The 21625-nt window shown below is 40.2% G+C and overlaps 1 protein-coding gene across 3 annotated transcripts in view; it reads left to right on the forward strand.

Annotated features, from left to right (window-relative positions):
- The window catches only part of LOC306871701 (rhotekin-like), a 69611-nt gene that overhangs the window by 32608 nt on the left and 15378 nt on the right, over positions 1-21625 (forward strand). For 2 of the 3 annotated variants that reach the window (XM_079419809.1, XM_079419808.1), the window contains exons 2-3: positions 19981-20180; positions 21152-21213. In XM_079419809.1, coding sequence (XP_079275935.1) covers positions 19981-20180; positions 21152-21213 — 262 coding nt within the window. Of the gene's footprint in view, positions 1-216; positions 571-19980; positions 20181-21151; positions 21214-21625 lie in introns of those variants that run through there. The other variant, XM_079419810.1, reaches the window with a different exon arrangement.

Genomic DNA, 21625 nt, shown 5'->3' on the forward strand with positions numbered 1-21625 from the left:
GCTATTGTTAGAGAGGTGATGTAATTCACGGTGGACTTGAAGCGGACGAAGACGAGAAGATGGTTACGAGGAGAAAGACAGAGATTACTCTGTTCCAGCGACGCATTGACTGACAGCTTTGTGTTGATTCCACGAGAGCGCGCGGGATGTGTTTGTATCTTTGTTTACATGCTCTCTAGGAAAACCTGCTGTTGTTCGATAAACCTACCGGACCGCGAGGGTAAACCCAACAGAAGTCAGCAGCAGCACCGCCGCCCCCTCTCCAGCCCCACTGGTTGGCTCTCACTCACCGCAGCTCGTGTGACCCCCTCTGGACTGGAGAGAGAGCGGCTTGCGATGACAGCTGAGAGATGAGCACGACCAGATGACCGTGTCAAACACCGACGGTCCCAGGCAAGCATTCATTCCAACGCTGTGACACAGTCACGTACTGTTTATTGTGGAGGAATGGCCATTTGATCTCTTGATCACTTCAGAGATGCAGTGAATTGCGTAAGACTGCGCGGTGATTTCGGAGTTCCAGCTTCTTCGAGCGACTCTTCAAACATGAATAATACGAAGAATCAGCGAGTAAGTGATGACGTTTACACTTAAAGATTTGATTTCTCGGTCTGATCACGATGGAATATTTTGCCGGTACTGTCAGTACATTGTTATAAATGTGATTTATGTCGTAAATATACTCTAGTGCGATGTTAATGCATCTGTGTAACGGATGTTATGTTATCTCAGGTAACGCCGCGCGTTTGTGTTCAGGTGCGCGTGCAGCAGCAAGGTCAGATACCCACGCGCACTCGGTACCTGCATACACGAGATGATGCGCGGAGGAGCCTTGTCATTTTAGCCTGAATCACGTTATAATTTATTTTGGTGTGCTATTGTTGTTGTGGAATTTAGCCCTAGCTCTACTGTTGTTTTAAAAAGTTGATTAACTTTTAATTCATTAATTTTCCAATTAAGATATTTATGTTGACCATAAAGAAGGACTGTTAAATTGTCAAAATGATGCATTGCCAAAACAGAACAATGGCGATTCATAGCCTATTATTAAATAACATTCCAATTAAATTGTTTTAATGATTGCATGGGCTAGATTGTGGTAGGAAATCATTATTCTTGAAACAATGATTCTGCTGTACTGCTGTAACTGAAATCTGTAATGGGAGGGGAGTTTTCCATAAAAATAAATAAAAAAAATCAGTGTAAGGAGGGGGCTCTGGCCCATTGCAAAATTTACTCTTTGCAGTGTTTTCATACTGTTGTAGTCTACCATGCTAGGATATACTGCATAGGTTTTGGTTGAGACCCTTTAAGTCGTCTTACATAGTTCATGGCTGAAAGCGCATTAGCTGTTAAATCTATAGCCAGTACAGTGTTGACGTACACATTTATCAGGTCTGTTTAGCACTGCTAATTATTCGTTTTCAACTTGTTCAATTTGAACAAATGGCTTTTGAATCAGTTGAATAAGTTCAAATCAAACTGGTTGGTAAACAAATCGTTCCTTTGAATATGAAATTTTCTGTAAGTCATTTGAACTGGTTTGAATCAAACTTGTTTGTTTGGTAAACAATGTTTTTCTTATATTTTCTGTGAGTTAGATGGACTGGTCCAAATCAAACTGTTTGGTAAACAAATCACTCTTTTCAATCTGATATTTTTAGTGAATCAGTTGAACTGGTTTGAATTGTACAAAACTGATCCAAGCTTTTTATGAAAACATTTTAGGCTATGTAGTATTATAAAAGAACCATTGAATCATGTTTTGGAACCGGTTCTTTGACTGAATAGACTCCTGGAAATGGCCGGACTTCCAATCAGTGATGTTCAGCTTTTTTCTTTCTTATCGTGTTACATCTATTAAAGTCATATGAATTTGCACAGTCCTGTAAATTTGCAGAGCTCTCAAAATTAGCACATGATCTTAGCCACACTGTATCAGAAACGCATTCCTCCAACCAACCATTATTCCCTCTCCTCTCTGTTTCACTTTTTTGCTGTTTTCATTGAGTCAGTATGTTGTTGTGAGGATTCAGTGTGAGGACCATGTTAAACCACTGGCGGTCTGATGCAGAAAAGGTCAGGTTTGAAGAGACCGCTTGCTCTTTTCGCTTTGAAGATTTCTTGGATTGTTTTAAATCGTTTAGTTCGTGACCCTCAACGTGGTGTTTTCTCTCAGGAATGTAGTCAATGAAGATCAATGCGGGAATGTTTGGTGGCCTGTCATGATGTGCAGGTTTCAGTTCAGGCCTGCTAGCTGCTGCTGCTGCAGTCGAATCATTACCGTCTAGTCTGACTGCATTTGGAGAATCAATATTTGCTGAAGAGATGCTGTTCCTTCCTGCCAATTGTCTCTGGAGATGCAGCTACAACATATTGCCGCTTGAGAAATCATAGCTTTAGACTATATTTGTAGATTTGATATTACAGTTGCATTTTGATTATCTTATATTCAGTATCTTCATACATTGTGTACATAATTATTTATTTAAACTTATTTCAAATAATTGCCTCTTAGGCCATCACGTGAAGTCAAGGGAGACTCCGCAGCAAGAACATTTACTGTCAAGCAAGACTGTGTAGTTTTTGTTTTGACTGCCATTTATCTGCACAGGCCATGAGAATGACAAGAAGCGTAGATGGTTTGGGACAGAGACAGAGAGATTTCACCATTATAGGCAGCATGGGTGAGAGAGGCAGCCCTGTCACTGTGGCTGCCAGTCTGAGAGGTTGAAATGCCATTGTGTTCATCACACTGGAGCACTGCTGAACCCTCCGCTTCTCTCACACTGCCCATATGGAAGTGTATTCATGAGTGCCTGCTCATATGTTTGTGTGTGTGGTGCAATCAGTTGCTGTTACAATTTTAAGGCCTATTCACATCTAAAGCAAAATAAAAAATGAATCTAACCGCAGAAAGCAAAGTGATAAAGGCTTATTCACTTTTTTTTTTTTTTTTTACGACAAACAAAATTTTTTGCTATATTTTTCTATCAGCTACTGAGACAAATATTTTTGTATCACCTATGTTTTTTTTCCATGTTTTTTATGTACAAATCCTTATTTTTAAAATGGTGTTTTCAACCCGAGCATCAACCTTTTGTTAATTGTATACCTTGTATAATTTATACAGAGGTCGCCATGAAAATAGCCTTGATGCTGTCATGGCGTTAAAAAGTGAATAAATAAATAAATATCAACCGGAGGATCAATTTAGCTCTTAATTTAAAAAGTGAGATAAAATTAATCAAAGATTTTATTTTATTTTATTTGCTGAAATAAGGATAAAGGTCTGCTGGAATGCTTTTTTTCAGCATAAACTAAAATCTTTTTTGCTGTTATAACTTGTGAATAGTCATAAACGTAAACCGCTTTTAAATATACCTGCTCTTTATGTATATATGCATGTGTATATGTCAGAAAAGGCAGATATTTATTGTGTTGGAGACTGTTTTTGTGAGAGATATTTTTATTTTAGCTATTAAATATTCATTTGTCAAAGCGGTGTTTTCATAATCGAGTTGGAAAGCAGCATTCTGTTGTAGCAGTGGGAGAGAGGGCAAGCATGTGGGCCTATAGTGTGCCGGTTTTTAATGTGCACTGCTGTTTGTTTGTCAGTGGCTCCGTGTGCTTTATCTGGAGGTGGTGGCTTTGAGCATAGGGGGGTCCACACACTCAAAACACCAAAATCCCACACAAGCAGACTATTTTATAAGTTTAAACGTTCCTCAGGGGCCTTTTGCCTTATAGCTCACTTCACTCTTTCATTTCTTTGGCAGCAGTAGTTGATCAAACAATAATCAAATGATGGAGATGAGCATTATAATCTGTTCAGAGAAGTTTTTTTTTTTTTTTTTTGCATAATATGTCCCAGCAATATATGCAAGATCATGACTGTCCACATCCTAGCACTCAGAACCAGCCCGCATAATGGAGATTTTGGTTATCTGATTTGCATAATACTTTTAGTGAATCAACAAATGCTATCAGCAAATGCTCTTGTCTTGAGTTTCCCCCAGTATTCTGTTTCTTTCCCTCTTTCGTCCTGCTCCGGTGAGCTATTGTAGATACTGGAAAATACACAGACCACACTGAGAGCAGCATTTCTGCTAGATTTTTCATCCTGCTTTCTGTGTATGCCTGGATGTGTTTGACCTACCACAACTATATGTGTGTTACTAGAGCACATCTTAACAGACTGAACTGGTGCAGATGCTTTATATGTCTTAAAATATCTCTCTTTGGCTTTCCCCCGTTTCCCCTTTCAAGTCACACTTACCCTGTTTTTTCAAAATTGACAAATACAGTATCCCTTCAAGGGCCTGTATAGTATTTTCTGTTTCCATCACTCCTCTTTTAATTTTTTTATCTTTCGTCCTCTGTTTTCTCTGCTTTGTCCCAGTTTTATTCTTTTCTCTTTTTTTCTGTGTTTTCAGTCTTTCCCAGTCCCGCTGTGAGCTGCTCTCGGCTTGCGTGAGAAAGATCTCAGGGAAATGCATGTCTGTCTATGTATTTGCATGTGTAAAAAATCTGCTGGGGTGGTGGATCTATTTCTGTCGTTTCCAGATTGTGTGTGAACAGAACTTGAAATAAATCTATAATTGTTATTGCCAAGATTACATTAAATGTACACTGTATTTTTTGTTCCCTCATTAGAAAATGTATGTGTAAATGCATAATATTTGCTGGGATAGTCTTCAGAATGACTGCGACCCTACAAAGGGACAAATATTTTGGAAGAAGAATTAATGTTTAAAATGATATTCTCTCACCTAAGATGAAAACTCCAGCCATATCAGTAGCCTCATAAAAATGGTTTTATTTTACCTTGAGCAGGTCAACTCATAGGGGATCACATGATGAGCTAAATAGTAATAATTTAATCAGGGCTGACATTGCTATTGATAATGGAAAGCTTTTGTTTTGTGTGTTTTTGAATTTTATTTATTTATTTTTTTAATATCTGCACCATTAGGTGTCGGTACAAATCTGAGACAGCTGCCATATTGGTTTATGTAAAAAAAAAAAAAAGAATATAAGAACAACTTAGTTATTTGGATTGTACAATGAATGAGGTGCCTTTTACTCGTGCAGCTTGCATTAGAAATGCACTAGAACTAGAAGGACATTACTGTGACCTGCACACTGCGCACACAGTCTTTATTGATTGCACATATTGGTGTGGTTTACTAGCAGTGACTGTTCATCCATACTTACAGGAAGAACATAGACAACAGATGGGAGGGAGACCGAGAGAGAAACTGAAACAGGCAAAAAGCTTTATATTCCTGCAAACTAGCCCTCAGAATGGTAAAGTGGTGCTGTGTTTGAATTTTAATTCAGCTGTGAGCTTGTTGACTAATGTCCTCTCTCTTTCTCTCACTCCCTGATAACTGCTTATGCATACACTCTTCTTTGCAATCATCTTTAAAGTAAAGCTGCAGATTAGAAGAGTAAACAACAACAACAACAAAATCTGCAGATTTGATCTGCTAGTCTGTCCTTCCTGACCAAAACCTGCTTCAATTTGAGCAGGACCTGCCGTAATTTTAAGTGAATGACAGGACACAGTGGTTTATGTACTAAAGAGGATTTAGTGGATGTCATTGTGGATTTAAATGAATGAGTGTTAGTGGAACGACGTGAAAAGGATTTTGAATGACTCATGCTCAAGTTCAGAACAGTTCAGAATATTCATTACAGTTGACGCTGGTTATTGTTTGGTTTTGAATTTAAATCAATCAAATGTGACAGTAAACACAGTTTCGAATAAATGCTGTTCTTTTGAAAGTTTAATTCATTATAGAATCCTGAAAAAAAGTATTATGATGTCCACAAAAAATATTAACTAGCGTAACTGTTTTCAACAATGATAATAAGAAATGTTTCTCGACCACCAAATCACCATATTAAAATGATTTCTGAAGGATCATATGACATTGAATACTGGAGAAATGGCTGCTGAAAAAAACAGCTTTGCCATCAAACTAATTTTACAATATTCAAATGATAAATTATAGTAATAATATATTCTAAATATATATTTATGTCAATTGTTTCACTATTTTTAGCAAATACAATAAATACCTAAAATACTTTTTTCAAAAACTTGGTGTGTGTAGCTGTTTATGGCAAGTAAATATTAAAACCTGTATCCTTGGGAAGTCTCTTTCTCCATTTCCATTTTTCTCCAGTCAGGTGAGCTCATGGCAGCTGAGTTTGTGTGCTCAGCAGGGCAGTTAATCCAGCCTGCAGACCTGCACTTTAATAGACATGCTAATGAAGATGTCCCAGCACTAGTACACCAGTCACACAGCTGCGTTTGTGCATTAATTAAGGAGTCAATAGTGTATTGGGAAAACCATAACAAAGGGGTTCACTGCTTTGTTATTAAACTTGCCTTTGGCATCAAATACAAAGTTGCAAAACACGAAGCCAGTTTCTTTGTTACTGTAAATGATCCCAGTGAATGTCTGGAAGCTTAAACTTCCCATTTTGTAGTAGGCGGCAACTGTGTGTACAAAGCAGGCTGATGTCGATTCTACAGGCGGTCTTTCTTCCGTTTAAGCTCTATGCACACTTAATGAGGCACAACAGCTCAGTTACGCACAGACTCCGAGGGAGCGTTCAACAAAACAGTGCACAGAGAGAGAGAGAGATGTTTACTCTGAATACAGTAATAAACTTTCTCTGCTGGCGCTTCTGATTTGTGAAGACGTTACTAAGTTTATTAGTCATTTTGGAGGTTCGAGGAGGTCTATGATTTTCATACATTTCTATAGCAGCTGCTCAGTTGGCACTCTCTGGAAATGTGTGGTTTGAAATCTGCCATCTTTGCTCATGGACATTTTATGGACTGTAAATGGAGAAAAATATCTACAGATTGTTCAGTCCTCCAGCAGGGGTGAGCAGGGTCATGCTTAAACAGCCAAAATATGACCTTTTGGTGGGGTCAGTGAATTGGATCATCAGTGCACTGACTCTTGTTGATCTGTTTGTCCGGTATCTTTTACCTCTACGATGTAAACACTGTATGATCTCATAGCTGCATACACACCTTTATCTACCAAAAGCCACTACATGCGTAGTTAATGTAACAGAAAGTGAGCTCAGGTCATACAGAATCATACATCTGCAATCATGCATCTCAGGCGTTCATCAAAGTCAAACCAGTGTGAAGGAGAAATAAAGCTGAGCTCTGTTGCATTTTAATGCAGTCACAGGGAGAGCTGACATTTAAAAAGAACATCTCATGGAAAACAAGATTTTCCTTGCTCTTTTGAAATAAGAGTTCAATGTATGTTGACTCAGTCGTTCACAACACACAGAACTATTTTCTAGTCCACTCAGTCCGCAGTTATTTAGAAACCATCATGGTATTTATTTCATGAGCACATTTGGTATAGAATCACTCATAATTGCACCTATTTAGTATTCAGCCATAACAGAGGTGATTTGCATAGAGAAGTCTTAAAGGTTCAGTAGCTAAAATAGACTCAAAGAGTGAGGTTGAAAATGGCCATGTCAAACAAAATTATGATTACACACTACCATTCAAAAGCTGAATGGTCAGTAAGATGTTTAATGTTTTTAACAAAGTTTCTTATGCTCATTAAGACTCATTCATGTGATCAAAAATACAGAAAAATGTAATTTTGTGAAATATATTTGCCATTTAAAATAGCTGCTTCAATTGTAATATGCTTTAAAATATATTTATTCCTGTAAAGCAAAGCTGAATTTTCAGCAGCCATTACTCCAGTTTTCAGTGTCACATGATCCTTCAGAAATCGTTCTAATATGCAGATTTTTTTTTATCAATGTTAGAAACAGTTCTGCTGCTTCATATTTTTTTTGGAACCTGTGATACATTTTTCAGGACTTCATGTGACACTGAAGACTGGAGTAATGGCTGATGAAAATTCAGCTTTGCTTTACAGGAATACATTTTTTTTAAGCATATTACAATTGAAGCTGCTATTTTAAATTGCAATAATATTTCACAAAATTAAATTTTTCTGTATTTTTGATCAAATAAAGACAGCCTTGATGAGAGACACCATTAAAAAACAAAACAAAAAAAAAACATTGAAAATCTTACTGATCCCAAAGTTTTGAACGGCAGTGTTATAATATTTAAAAAGTGTATATCTAGTAAAATGATGTTCCAATTTAAATTCAGCCTACTGGTGAAATAAATCAGGCATTGTTATGGGGACTAGCAAATATTTACTCCAATATACATTAGATTCAGTAGAGTATTGTAACAAATTGTGTATGTCTGTAGCTCAGTCGATCTACACTGGTGAAAATCTGATGGTGCACTGGTCCTTCAAGGTCACTGCTTCCACTTTTCATCACGGCTCTATACTTAGAGTTGCCAGAGGTGCTTAACTGCCAATTAGCCCGCTTGAGCTGATTAGAGACCAGTCCCACACTCGGCCTCCGACAGCATCAAAGTCTGAGATTAACAGCCATAAGGGAATACAGATCAGAGTGTGTCACCAAGGCAAGCAGGCCCCCCGCACACCTCTTACCTCTGCTAGCCCAGAAACTGAGCCTGTAAAGGGTTTATCAGGGATCTCCAGAGCCGGGACGTTACCTGGCTGAAGAAGGGCATCGAGTATCAGACCTGAGTTGAACATGCTGTGTTTGGATATAAAGAGAGGATCAGTGCTGCTCGGAAATGGAGGAAGACTGGAGAGTGCTTGACTGCCTGTGTGGATAGTTTGCCATCCGTGTTGATTTCACCTGTGTTTTTGTACAGTATACAGGGTGTTTTTGCAAATGTTAACAGGTAGTGAACCCCTTGATTCATGTCAGTGGTTAATCCAAATCTTATGGTTCTATGGCTGATGGCTTAATTCCTTAAAGTTATATGTATTAGGTTTACTAGAATTAATGTATTATAATTAGCATAGGGTTTCTCCATAAAATGTGTAAACTTTTTCATAAAATGATTTGTATGATTTATTAGCAAATCAGTCTGACACAAAATATTTTTTTTAATATTCCTATCCAATTATCACAAAAGGTGATGGGAAAATTAATTGTTCAGAAATATGAACACTATTAAAGTATTGATACAAAAAATTAATATTTTCTTGATCAAGCTCCATCTAGAGCAAACAAATGTATATAATTATATAAAGCAGTTTTTTTTTTCATTTAGACAATCATAAACAAGACTTTTACTTATCAGAATATGCATAAAACTTTGTGGTTCAGACAAGATCTATTAAGTCAAATTATGATTCTTAATTCTTCAGACTTTGCATAAGCAGGTTAAGTGAGGTTATCTCAAACCACCACTGTAGGCCAAGTAGAAGATTTAGGCCCTTTACATTATTTAGAGCTGGTTTCAAAGTTTCACTCTAGTCTTTGTCATTATAAAATGCTATGTCTAGCACTAATGTTAAGATGTATTGCTAATGTGTATTAGTTTTATGAAAATGAGGCTATGAATTAAATATTAAACATATATTTTATAGTTCTAGTTCATAGAGGGGAAGTCGTGGCCTAATGGTTAGAGAGTCGGACTTGTAATCCGAAGGTTGCGGGTTCGAGTCCCCGGCCGGCAGGAATTGTAGGTGGGGGGAGTGAATGTCCAGCGCTCACTCCCCCCTCAATACCACGACTGAGGTGCCCTTGAGCAAGGCACCGAACCCCCAACTGCTCCCCGGGCGCTGCAGCATAAATGGCTGCCCACTGCTCCGGGTGTATGTTCACGGTGTGTGTGTGTTCACTGCTGTGTGTGTGCACGTTGGATGGGTTAAATGCAGAGCACGAATTCCGAGTATGGGTAACCATACTTGGCTGAATGTCACTTCACTTCATGTAACCATCTGAGATATAAAATTTTCAACCATATGAAGTAATGTTGATTCCATGAATTAGGATCTCTAGTCTTTATTCTCCTTGTGGAATGAGATATGGCATCAGCTCAAACACACACAGACATCAATACTTGCATCGATTCCCAGATTGCACATAAACACCTACACAATATCAAAAATATATTGTTCATCACAGATGTGGGTGTATAGTCAAAGTTCACAGCTCAAGCATGCACATGTATGCACACACCCCTTCTTTTTTCTGTCTCAACCTCAACTCACACACAGACACATCTTTTTCCCAAACGTAAATTTACACACACCCTTTTTATTTGTCCAAAACCAGCTGTGCTGGAAAGCTTCTCGCTTTTGTGTGGGAACAGCTGGCTGGAGAGCCATAGTCACACACTGTGCATTTTAGCCTGGCCTCTCGCACATACACAACATCTCAGATGGCCCATTGTGCTCTAATAATGAGACTTGTGTATTGCTGTGCAGTTTAAATAGGATTCCATTTTGGCCTACGCAGTACTAATGGTGAAATCTGTGTGTCTGGAGTATATCTTGCCTGTTGAGGCTGTTTTCCATAGAATCATTACACATCATGCAGCTTCCACTGCCAGGGTTTCTTCAGTATTTTGGTAGCATTTTAAACTGGTTGGCAGGGTTAACGCAGGTCAACAGAACCTTCCCCACAGCAGCTTGCCTACCAAAAGACCTGCACTGTTCCTCTCAAACAATGCTGGTACCTTTCCTGGTTGTCATATAAATTGAGCTCTTCAGCCTCTAGAGTGGATTATTTGAGTCTGTAATCACTAGGTGTTTATCGGACGTTTTTAGAGGATGTTTTACTGAAAGAGGAAGATGGCGGAAGATGGCGGCGCGATCGATCGCTGCGGCTGCTCCGGGTCCCAAAGACGGTGCTTTTATGTCGTTTAATGTCGTCTGTTCGTCTCCAAATAGTGTCAGTTTACCGCTAACTCTTAAGGAAATCACCCCAGAATTCATCTATGATCGCCAAAGTCTTTTGGATATCAGCAACGCTTACGTACACCAACTCTCGCCGGCGGCTACTGAGAAGCTACGAGGCCTCTGTTTACTGCTGGAGCCGGACCTCGAGACCGCAGGCCTCGCCTACTGACGCTACCCGCACAAGGCAGCGTCGCAAGCGGTGTGAGAGAGGACGGAAGCGCGGTAAGCGCGGAGGTATACGAGCTAGGCTAAGAGCTAACCCCTCAAGACCAGCTCTTCCAACACTCATGCTCTCAAACGTCCGCTCTCTGGAAAACAAACTGGACTTAATTCAACTCAGTCGATCTACACAGCATGAGGCAAGGGACTGTTGCGTGTTTGTTTTCACCGAAACATGGCTAAACGACAACATCCCGGACTCCGCCATTCAACTGCACGGGCTTTCCAACTTCCGAGCGGACAGAGATTCATCACTGTCTGGTAAGACACGCGGAGGTGGCTTATGTGTTTATATCAACAAAGACTGGTGTAACAATGCTGCGGTATTATCAAAACACTGTTCATCGCTGGTGGAGTTTATGGTTGTGAAGTGTCGACCGTTCTATCTGCCGCGGGAGTTCACGGCCATTGTAATCGTTGCGGTTTACATCCCCCCGTGTGCAAACGCTAAGGACGCGCTTCGTGAACTGTATAGCGCCATCAGTGAACAACAAACAAATAACCCCGACGGCTTTTTCATCATAGCCGGTGACTTCAACCACGCAAACTTAAAGACAGTTTTGCCAAAGTTCTACCAACATGTGAACTTTGCAACAAGGGGAAACAACACACTGGACTTTGTTTACACAACAGTTAAGGACTCTTACAAGGCTGAACCCCGCCCCCATCTCGGGTACTCCGACCACATCACTGTTATGCTAATCCCAGCATATAGACCACTTCTCAAACTCACCAAACCGGTTGAAAAGCAGATCACAGTATGGCCAGACAATGCCACCTCAGCACTGCAGGACTGCTTCCAGGACACAGACTGGAATATGTTTAAAGAGGCAGCCACCTACAACAACCACACAGACCTGAATGAGTACACTGAAACTGTGACTGCTTACATCAAAAAGTGCACTGATGATGTGACAGTCACCAAAACCATCACCACACGTGCAAACCAGAAGCCATGGATGACAGCAGAGGTTCGTGGGCTGCTAAAGACCAGAGATGAAGCATTCAGATCAGGAGATAAAGCAGCCCTCAAAACAGCAAGAGCCAATCTGTCCTGTGGCATCAAAAAAGCAAAACGGTCATATGCCCAAAAAATCAACAACCACTTCACAGACAGCAGAGACACACGGAGCCTGTGGCAAGCCATTCAGACCATCACTGACTACAAGCCCCCGCCACAGGCCTGTGATGAGGACACATCCCTCCCCGATGCACTCAACCACTTTTATTCACGGTTTGAAATGCAGAATGACACACCTGCACAAAAACTGCCCACACCTCCCAACGACCGGGCGCTCTGTCTGTCCCCAGCCGACGTAAGGAAGACCCTATCTAGGATTAACCCACGCAAGGCTGCGGGTCCTGACAACATACCTGGCCGTGTTCTGAGAGACTGTGCTGCACAGCTGACAGATGTCCTAACAGATATCTTCAACACCTCGCTGAGTCAGGCAGTCGTCCCCACGTGTTTCAAATCCACAACAATCATACCGGTACCAAAGAAATCACCTGTGTCCTGTCTCAATGACTACCGTCCCATAGCACTGACTCCAATCATGATGAAGTGCTTTGAGAAGCTAGTCATGCATAACATCAAAACCAGCCTCCCCAACACACTTGACCCGCTCCAGTTTGCATACCGTCCAAACCGCTCTACGGACGATGCAATTTCCTCCACCCTCCACCTGGCTCTTACCCACCTAGAAAATAAAGACTCCTATGTTAGAATGCTGTTCATTGACAGCTCGGCATTCAACACAATAATCCCACAACAGCTCATAAATAAGCTAAACCTGCTGGGCCTTAACAATTCCCTCTGTAACTGGATCCTGGACTTTCTAACTGGAAGACCTCAGTCAGTCCGTGTCGGCAACAACACCTCGAGCACTACAACACTGAGCACAGGTGCCCCACAAGGCTGTGTGCTCAGCCCGCTGCTCTTCACACTGCTGACCCACGACTGCACTGCCAAGTTCAGCTCCAACCACATCATCAAGTTTGCTGATGACACAACAGTGGTAGGTCTCATCAGCAACAACGATGAAACGCACTACAGAGAGGAAGTGGCACAGCTGGCTGAATGGTGTGGCACAAACAACCTGTCCCTCAATGTGGAGAAGACAAAGGAGGTTGTGATGGACTTCAGGAGAAACTCCGTTGACCACCCCCCACTGACCATCGACAGCTCGACTGTGGAGAGAGTCAGCAGCACTAAATTCCTGGGGGTGCACATCACAGAGGATCTCACCTGGACCACCAACACCATGTCACTCTCCAAAAAGGCACAACAGCGCCTACACTTTCTCCGCCGGCTGAAAAGAGCAAGTCTCCCTCCACCTATCCTCACCACATTCTACAGAGGCACCATTGAGAGTGTGCTGACCAGCTGCATCACTGTCTGGTACGGGAACTGCAGTGCTGCTGACCGCAAGACCCTCCAGCGGACAGTGAACACAGCTGCAAAGATCATCGGTGCCCCTCTCCCCTCCATCCTGGACATCTTCCTTACACGATGCTCCAGCAAAACCAACAGCATCGTGAAGGACTCCACCCATCCCTCCCACAGTCTCTTCCAGCTCCTACCATCAGGAAGACGGTACCGGAGCATCAGAGCCCGCTCCGCCAGACTGCTCAACAGCTTTTTCCCCCAGGCTGTGAGAGCCCTGAACTCAAACCACCCCGCCCCCCTCTGAAACCTCATGCAAACCCCTACCTCCTGAACATGGACCACCCCCCACCCCAAACCTTACCACACCAAAGAAAAACTGTATGGAACTTTTATATATTTTTTTATTTATTTTATTCTTATTTTTCTTTACACTATGGACACTCTCCTCTATGTGCACTATGGACACTTTACACTATGGACACTCACACTTTACACTATGTGCACTATGGACACTTACACTGTGGGAGAAGAGGGTTGCATTGACAATCCAACACAATGGGCAGCACATTGAACACATTTTATAAGTGGTCAGAAACTTGTAAATAACTCATGAACGAATAAAGTTACGTTGAAACCAAGCACACCATTGTTTTTCTTGTGACATTACCAATAAGTTTGATGTGTCACATGGCCCTCTTCCTATTGAAAAAACAAAAGTTGTATCCAAGATGGCCGACTTCTAAATGGCCACCATGGTCACCACCCATCTTGAGGAGTTTGCCCCCTCACATATACTAATGTGCCACAAAGAGGACTTTAATATCACCAACCATTCCCATGTTATTATGGTGTATCCATATAAATGGCCCACCCTGTACTATCTTTGCAATTGTATATATATATAGTACACTACAGGTCAAAAACTTTGGTTAGAAGTCTCATATGCTTACCAAGCCTGCATTTTTGATCCGTAAAAACAAAAATACAGTAAGCACAGTAATATTGTAAAAATATTGTTGCAATTGTCTTCTGATGGCAAATGTGAATTTTCAGCAGTGTCACGTGATCCTTCAGAAATCATTCTCATATGCTTATTTGGTGCTCAAGAAACATTTCTTCTTATCACTTTTTTAAAGTTTTTACTGTCAATTTTCATCTGTTTATTGTGACCGTGCTAAATATATATTCTTTCTTTGTTCATGAATTACACAATAACAGTTACAGAAAATTTATTTATAATAACAGAACTATTACATGTATAGACTGTATGGATAATACTGTATATAGCAGCATAAACACAGCCAAAGTGTTAAAGGGGTTAGTTCACCCAAAAATAATAATTGTTGAATAATGTTTTGTTCAACAATTCGTCTCCCCCTGGTGCCATTTTGGAGAGTATCCACTGAATGTAAACAACGTATGCTGTTCTTCTTGTGATTCCAGTTAGGCCAAATGATCTTTTTACATATCTGACTTTTACAAAGTAATGACCAGTCTTGAAGAAAAATATGAAATGACTTTTAAGACTAGATTAAGCAGTTTATGCAACTGGCCTCTGGTCCTGGAGTGTAAGCTAGACAGTATGTTATCCATTCTTGTAAGCTTAAGCCATGACTTGTTAGTATGACTTATCTTTTATGTAACTGGATATCTTAGTTTGCACAGAAGGATCTGGCATTTGCCCTGCAGAAAACTGAATCATCAAAACTTTACTCAGTCATCAGTGTCCCTCTTTGGCCTTTCCAACCCCATGTGGCTCATTCCCAAGCTTGTTTCTCTACATTTACACCCGTATCGATGGGAAAGTCCAATACTGTCCTCAGTGCTGGCTTGCACCACAAGAACGAAAAGAGCAGCGCTGGGATTGGGTGGAACAGATGGGGGAGGCGAGTGCATATTTGTGGTTGACTAATTGGAGGCTGACATGCCTCGGTCAGTGAAATCCAGTGTGTCTGTGGGTGTGGTCAGGGATTTGGCCTTTTCAATTGGTGTTTTGCCTTTGGGTGTCACCGTATTTTCTTTTTACTGTGAGAGAAAGTCAAAGTTATAATACTGAAGAGAATATTAATTACTGTTGTTTGAACTTTAGTGAAAAGCAAATTGATAAAGTAGCTGAAGAATATAATACCGTCCCTTTTTGCTTATTCCGTAATCTCCCTTAGTGTTAAAGGTGATGATCATTTCCTGCATGTTTTCAGGCCTGTGGTTAACATAATGGGGCATTTCCAGTGCTTCTTTGATTCACATCGACGCACCCATTTAAACAGCTGTGAGCAGTAGCGATCCAGGTCATAGTATGTTTTAAACTGGTCAGCGTAGCCCAGAAGATTTCATTCTCCCGTCTCTTTAGCATTGCAGTTCAGGAGTCACAGCTGCTGCTGTCAATCAGCAGAGCTTCACACAGATCACTGCAGCCACAGTTTTCATGACAGGAAATGACCTCAGAGCATTTGAGTCAAAATATTTTCTGAGAAGTCAATTTGGACCCATTAAAGACGTTTAATGATAAATGACACATCAGTGCTGCGCATTGCTAAAATTCGTCAACAAGGTGAATTCTCTATCATGTTGCAACAGTATGAGCTCTGATTATCTGAGAATTGAGAATTGTTTACTGACGTCATTGTATATGATATGAGAGAGAGGTCAAAATTTAAGACTTAGCTTCAGCGTGAGAAACAGAACAGGCAAAACAAACAAGCGGATACGAGCATTATCCCAGAGAGAAATGTCCTGCAGCATCGCTTGATGCTGTGAAACCCTCAGAGGGGCTATTAACTTCACATTGTTATTTAGTAGGCTGGATTAGCTCACAACAGCTAATCCAGTAATGACAAAATGTTAGCAAAATTACTTTTAAGTGGCAATTTGGTAATTGTCATGTATGCCAGCTCTTCATAATACTAATGGGCTTTTCACGATACGCTTAACTCTGTCTTAATATGCAGATTATGACCAGGAGTTAAGCAACATTTCACACTTCTAATGTAGAAAGAGGGCTGGCGCTGTTTTTAACCCTGGGATATAAAGCACTGCTAAAATAACCGGAGAGTTTCTTGAAAACTAGATATGTTCACATGGATTTACTGTCAGAATCAATTCTTTAAATTCTGTTTATATGAACCTTAAATGTGTCAGTGTATTGAAATTTCATGTGGCTCAAAGTCAGTTGATTGGATTGAGGTGTTTACATGAAGAAGTTTTAGTTCATTTGACCCATCATTCTGATTATAAATTGATTATTTGGGTGTATGTAAATGTAACTACTGTATAAATGTTAACTTTAGGGAAAGGTTGTTCCAAATCTGTACGTACGTACTTCTGTGGATCACAAAAGAAGATATTTTAGATGTAAAATGCATTGAAAATGTGTTTTTGTCCATTCAGTGCAATCAGTGTATTCCAATCTTTTATTTGGATGACAAAAGTTGTTGAAATATAATTTTTTTCTTTTTTTTGTGATCTACAGAAGAAAGGCTTACAGGTGAGTAAATGATGAAAGAACTTTTTTGAATCATTTGAAACACTAGCATGTATCAAATAACCTAACACAGGGTTGAAATGACTTAAGTTCAATTTCAAGTGTGAAAGGTATTTGTAAATATTTGGGCTGAAATGACTCAAGCTGGTGTATTAATGTGATTTAGATCAAATCAGCATCTCATTATCTGGCTCCATGTGGCTGGTTCCTATGTTTACATTCTTTAATTTGACGTTACAAGTCATTAGTTTGCATTCATTATTTAAAAGTGTTTTCAGGGGGAAAGACTTCTAATGTGCGGGCTATACTCTAAAGACCGTATAGTCATTTCCCATGACTCGCGTCCCCTGACACTGGAAAAATGTGCTTCCGATATTCTGCAGTTGTATCACCACATTTTACATGTCTTGCATCCGCTGGAGGTTTTGAGTACTTGGAGAACAAGACCAACGTCATTGTGTAATTATTAGTAATTATAAGTCCAAGTAGTTTTCTTGTCTCACAGCAATAAACCGATCATTTTCCTGGTGGTCCTGTAGCTGTAGGGTTTCACGGGACTCTGAAGTGTGGCAGAAATTAACATGCTAGGCATTTGTCACTGTAATTACAGACTCATTATTTTTTTCATACACTTTCTTGCGTTCTCTATCTTTCTGAGGACTTGCGGAAGATTCCATCTCCCTCAATTATTCCCATCTGGGTTCATTTTCAACACTCACGCTTCATTACCGGGGAACAGAGCGCTGGCTGTACTCTCTTCCCTCCTCCTCTCATCGCTCCTCCCTCAATCCCTCGCTCTTTCACACCCTCAGCTGCCAGCCCGCCACCCTCGCTCACACTCACACTGAACGACTGCCACACACACACACACTGGCTGGCATGCTGCTCTGCCCTGGCACCTGTCACAAGGGAGGGTGGTGCTTTGCAATGCTGCAAGTGTGTTTGAAGGGTTTTTGTGTCATGTGGTTGTGTATTTACTACATGCTAATTCCCGCAGTGCTAACATAAGTGTTTATTTTCACTGCTGTTCCGAATGCTGTATACTGTACAATACAGTTTTACTATTTTTGAGAAAAGTCTCTTATCTTGTCTCACCAAGACCTTTATTTGATCAGAAATGTTATTATTATAATTTAGAATAACAGTTTAAATGTATTTAAAAGAGAGCCACAATATGCAGTGTCACTATTTGCCATGCTGACTGTGTTTGGCTTGACGTAAAATTACATGTCCTTAAAAACATTAACCTTTTTGTGTAACAAAATACCAGAATTAGTACCGTTTGTTTCTACTACTGCTAGTACTATAAAACCTTAAGAAACTAATATTGGATCTTCTTTACACAGTTAGGTCCTAACTAGCTGAGAACCAGCAATAAGCAATTTCCATGCTAAATGCGAAAGTAATGAACTGAAAGCACTCTATTCCTTGCAGGTTTTAGTTTTTTTTTTAATTGCTCAAACCTGTCCATCGTGTCAATTACAGATCATCTATCTCTTTCTCAAACACACTCTTTTCTCCAGCTGTGCGCTCTCTCACACTGACAGTATTGTGATGGCTGTTGGCGGTGAACTTCTCTGAACTGCTCTATATGTGTTTGTCTCTTTGCACAAGCAGGATGGTGGCCGTAATTCCCTGAGCTCTGTCTAGAGTCTGTTAAGAATCTTAAATGGTCATGACTGGTTTGTTGTGCTCAGCCTTCCACAGGAGGTTTTGCTTTTGAAGCTCATCTAGTCCATATTTTGACAGTATACAATCTGTTGCAGTAAGCTGTACAGCAAACCATGCTTTCCTTTGAAAGGAGAACCAAAAAGAAGTGCTGTCTTAATTAATGCCTGGTTATAATGAGGTTCTGAAATTTGCACACAAAAGAGGGCTTTTGGGATGTTGCCATGGCAACAGGAGTCCCAGTGGATGGCAGAAGGGCAAAGCAGATGAGGGTCTGAATTATGTCACTTGAGAAAAAGTGACCAACGTACTGTTTTTCAGTGGTTCAAGGTTATTGCCTCGTTTAGTCAGAATCGAAGGCATCTTTAATTTGAGAAACAAAATAAACCTTGATGGATGGAAGTCAGTCCACATGTTGAATATTTTCAAACACTGAAAATACAACTTTCCCTCACAGCTTCATTTTTGCTTGTCAAATTAATGTAATCTTATCAAGAGCTATGGCTTAAACTGACTTCTGTTTCTCTATTTTAAGCTTTGTGCTGACTTGCTCTTTTTCCACCCTTTTCTCCTCCTCATTCATTTTCATGTAGACTTAAAGCTAAATCCCATTCCAGGGTTAATTTAAATGACAGTAGGTTATTCGCCCATTGGAAATCCTCAGTCACACCTACCTCTGTCTTTCTTCTTTTCTCCTCAAGCTCCTCCTTTTATTTCCTTCTTCATCCCTATTCTTATTTTCTGCCTGCGCTTCATAATCCAGCCTCAGTCTGAGAAACTGGGACCCTAAAAAGATGCTCCCCTCAAATGCTAGCTATAGCAGCACATCCTGAAATTTTGCCCCTCTCTGTTCATGTGTAAATGATTCAGCGTCCTGCTCTGTAGTTGTTTGGAGGTAAACTGAAGTCAAGAGGTCAGAGGATCTCTTCCAGCTTGTTAAGACCCATGTTCAATTTCATACATCACTGCATTGAGACACACACCGAGCTGGAACAGTCCATTACGGAGCAGACGGTCATGTGACTGGGGTGTGACCTCTGTACAGTGCTGGATGACACATGGGAAACTTTTTTGTGTGTTATAGGCGTACTTTGGACATTTGTGCTTATTAGAGAACATTTATGCCTTAAGATATTTTAATTATCTATTGTAATAGGTAAAGCGGAGGAAAAAGACTGCGAGTCTTTCTGACGTCTTTCTTGTTGAAGACTGTCTTGTTTGACTCCTCATAAATCATCTCAAGGCCCTGGAGACATGGTAGTTAAACTAAAATGTTTATGTGGCAGGTTTTATTTAAGTTGTATTTAATTTTATTGCATGAGATCAGTCCTCCATGTCGAGTTGAGTAAAACGTTTAATCCTGGGAATAACTTGACTTTAGCCTCTCTTTTTTCTTTTTTTCTTTTTTTTAATAGGACAGTGGCATCCAGAAGAAGATCGACTATGAGATCCGGATGCGTGAGGGTGCTTGTAAGCTGCTGGCCGCATGTTCTCAAAGGGACCAGGCGCTGGAGGCCTCCAAGAGTCTCCTCACCTGCAACGCCCGCATCATGGCCTACATGTCAGAGCTGCAGCGCATGAAGGAGGCTCAAGTCATGCAACGGGTCGCACGCAGGTCAGCGGTCACTTTTGAAGCATTTAGTTCAGTTTGTGTCAACTTAAAGTTTTGTGAAACGAAATTAGATTTTTTGGTGTCTCTGAAGTTTGTGGTACTTTATAAAAGGTAAATTGGATAATAGGCCAGTTTCTCGGGGTCAAACGTGATTATTATACTCTCAGCAATGCTAGCAAATACAAAGTTTCATCCACTGCTAATAACTGTAGTTTGACCATTTGTTGACCAGTACTTCAGCATAGACAAAATCCAACACTTAAATGCTTTATTACTAAAAATATCAGAATGTATTGGTTAAAGTAGAGCAAACTGGGCAGCCACAAAGCACATGACAGCAGAAAATAGTGTTGAGGTCAGAGAGAGTTCAACGTGGTGAGTGTTATCCATTTTACAAAGCTAATCTCAAACACTGCATCACACTAAAACTAATGTCAAAGTGTTAAATGTTAATTTAAGGCAAATACAACAAGGTTGTCATTTTAGTCACATTGACATGTGACACAAAACAAATAAACATAAAACTAAAGATATGTTCAGAAAAACTTTTAAAGGGATAGTTCACCTAAATATGAAAATTCTGTCATTAATTATTCACCCTCATGTCGCTCCAAACCCGTAAGACCTTCGATCATCTTTGAACACAAATCATTTTTCATTTTTGGGTGAACTATCCCTTTAAATGATGAAATGTGTAATGTTTTCAAAAAATATTTTTTGTCTTCCAGTTTACCATGTAGAGACAATTGCACTGTCATCTTGAACCTATGTATAGATGTCAGTACATTTGCTTAATATATTTGAGCACACAACCTGACACAACAACATTGGCTCAACCAGTATTATACATTTAGTATAGGACTATCTGTTAGTCTGACCATTGGCAGACAAGGGAAGTGCTAAGGACACTTCAGTGTTAATTATAACTGAATCATTGTATGCATTGTGGTTTATATCTTATTGTTTGTGTTCAGGTCTTCTGATGCAGGTCCAATGAATGACCGATCCCCATGTAAAGGCAAAGTGGCCATTTCAGGTATGTTCACAGAAAAGAATTCAGGTAGTTATAATTAACTTATGTAAATAAAAAAAAAATACTGTTCAAAATGTTGGGGTCAGTAAGATTTTTTAAAAGAAATATCACTTCAGAAGTGCCATAGCAAATCAAAAGGGGCCGTAGTAACATATGTTACAAAATATTTCTATGAAATGTAAATAAATGCTGTTCTTCTGAACTTTTTATTCATCAAAGAATCCTGATAAAAATTTATTATGACGCTTTTCCACTGCGTGGTACGACTCGGCTCTGCATGGTTCGGAACGGCACGACACGGCTCAGTTCGGCTCATTTTGTGTTTCCACTGCAGTTTAGTACCTCTTTAGAGGGGGTGGAATTATTCACGTGTCGTTATAGTTGCGCCGCCTCTACTGCCGTGGATCCGCTCCTC

Source organism: Barbus barbus (assembly GCF_936440315.1).
Source record: "Barbus barbus genome assembly, chromosome: 6".
NCBI classification, from domain to species: domain Eukaryota; kingdom Metazoa; phylum Chordata; class Actinopteri; order Cypriniformes; family Cyprinidae; genus Barbus; species Barbus barbus.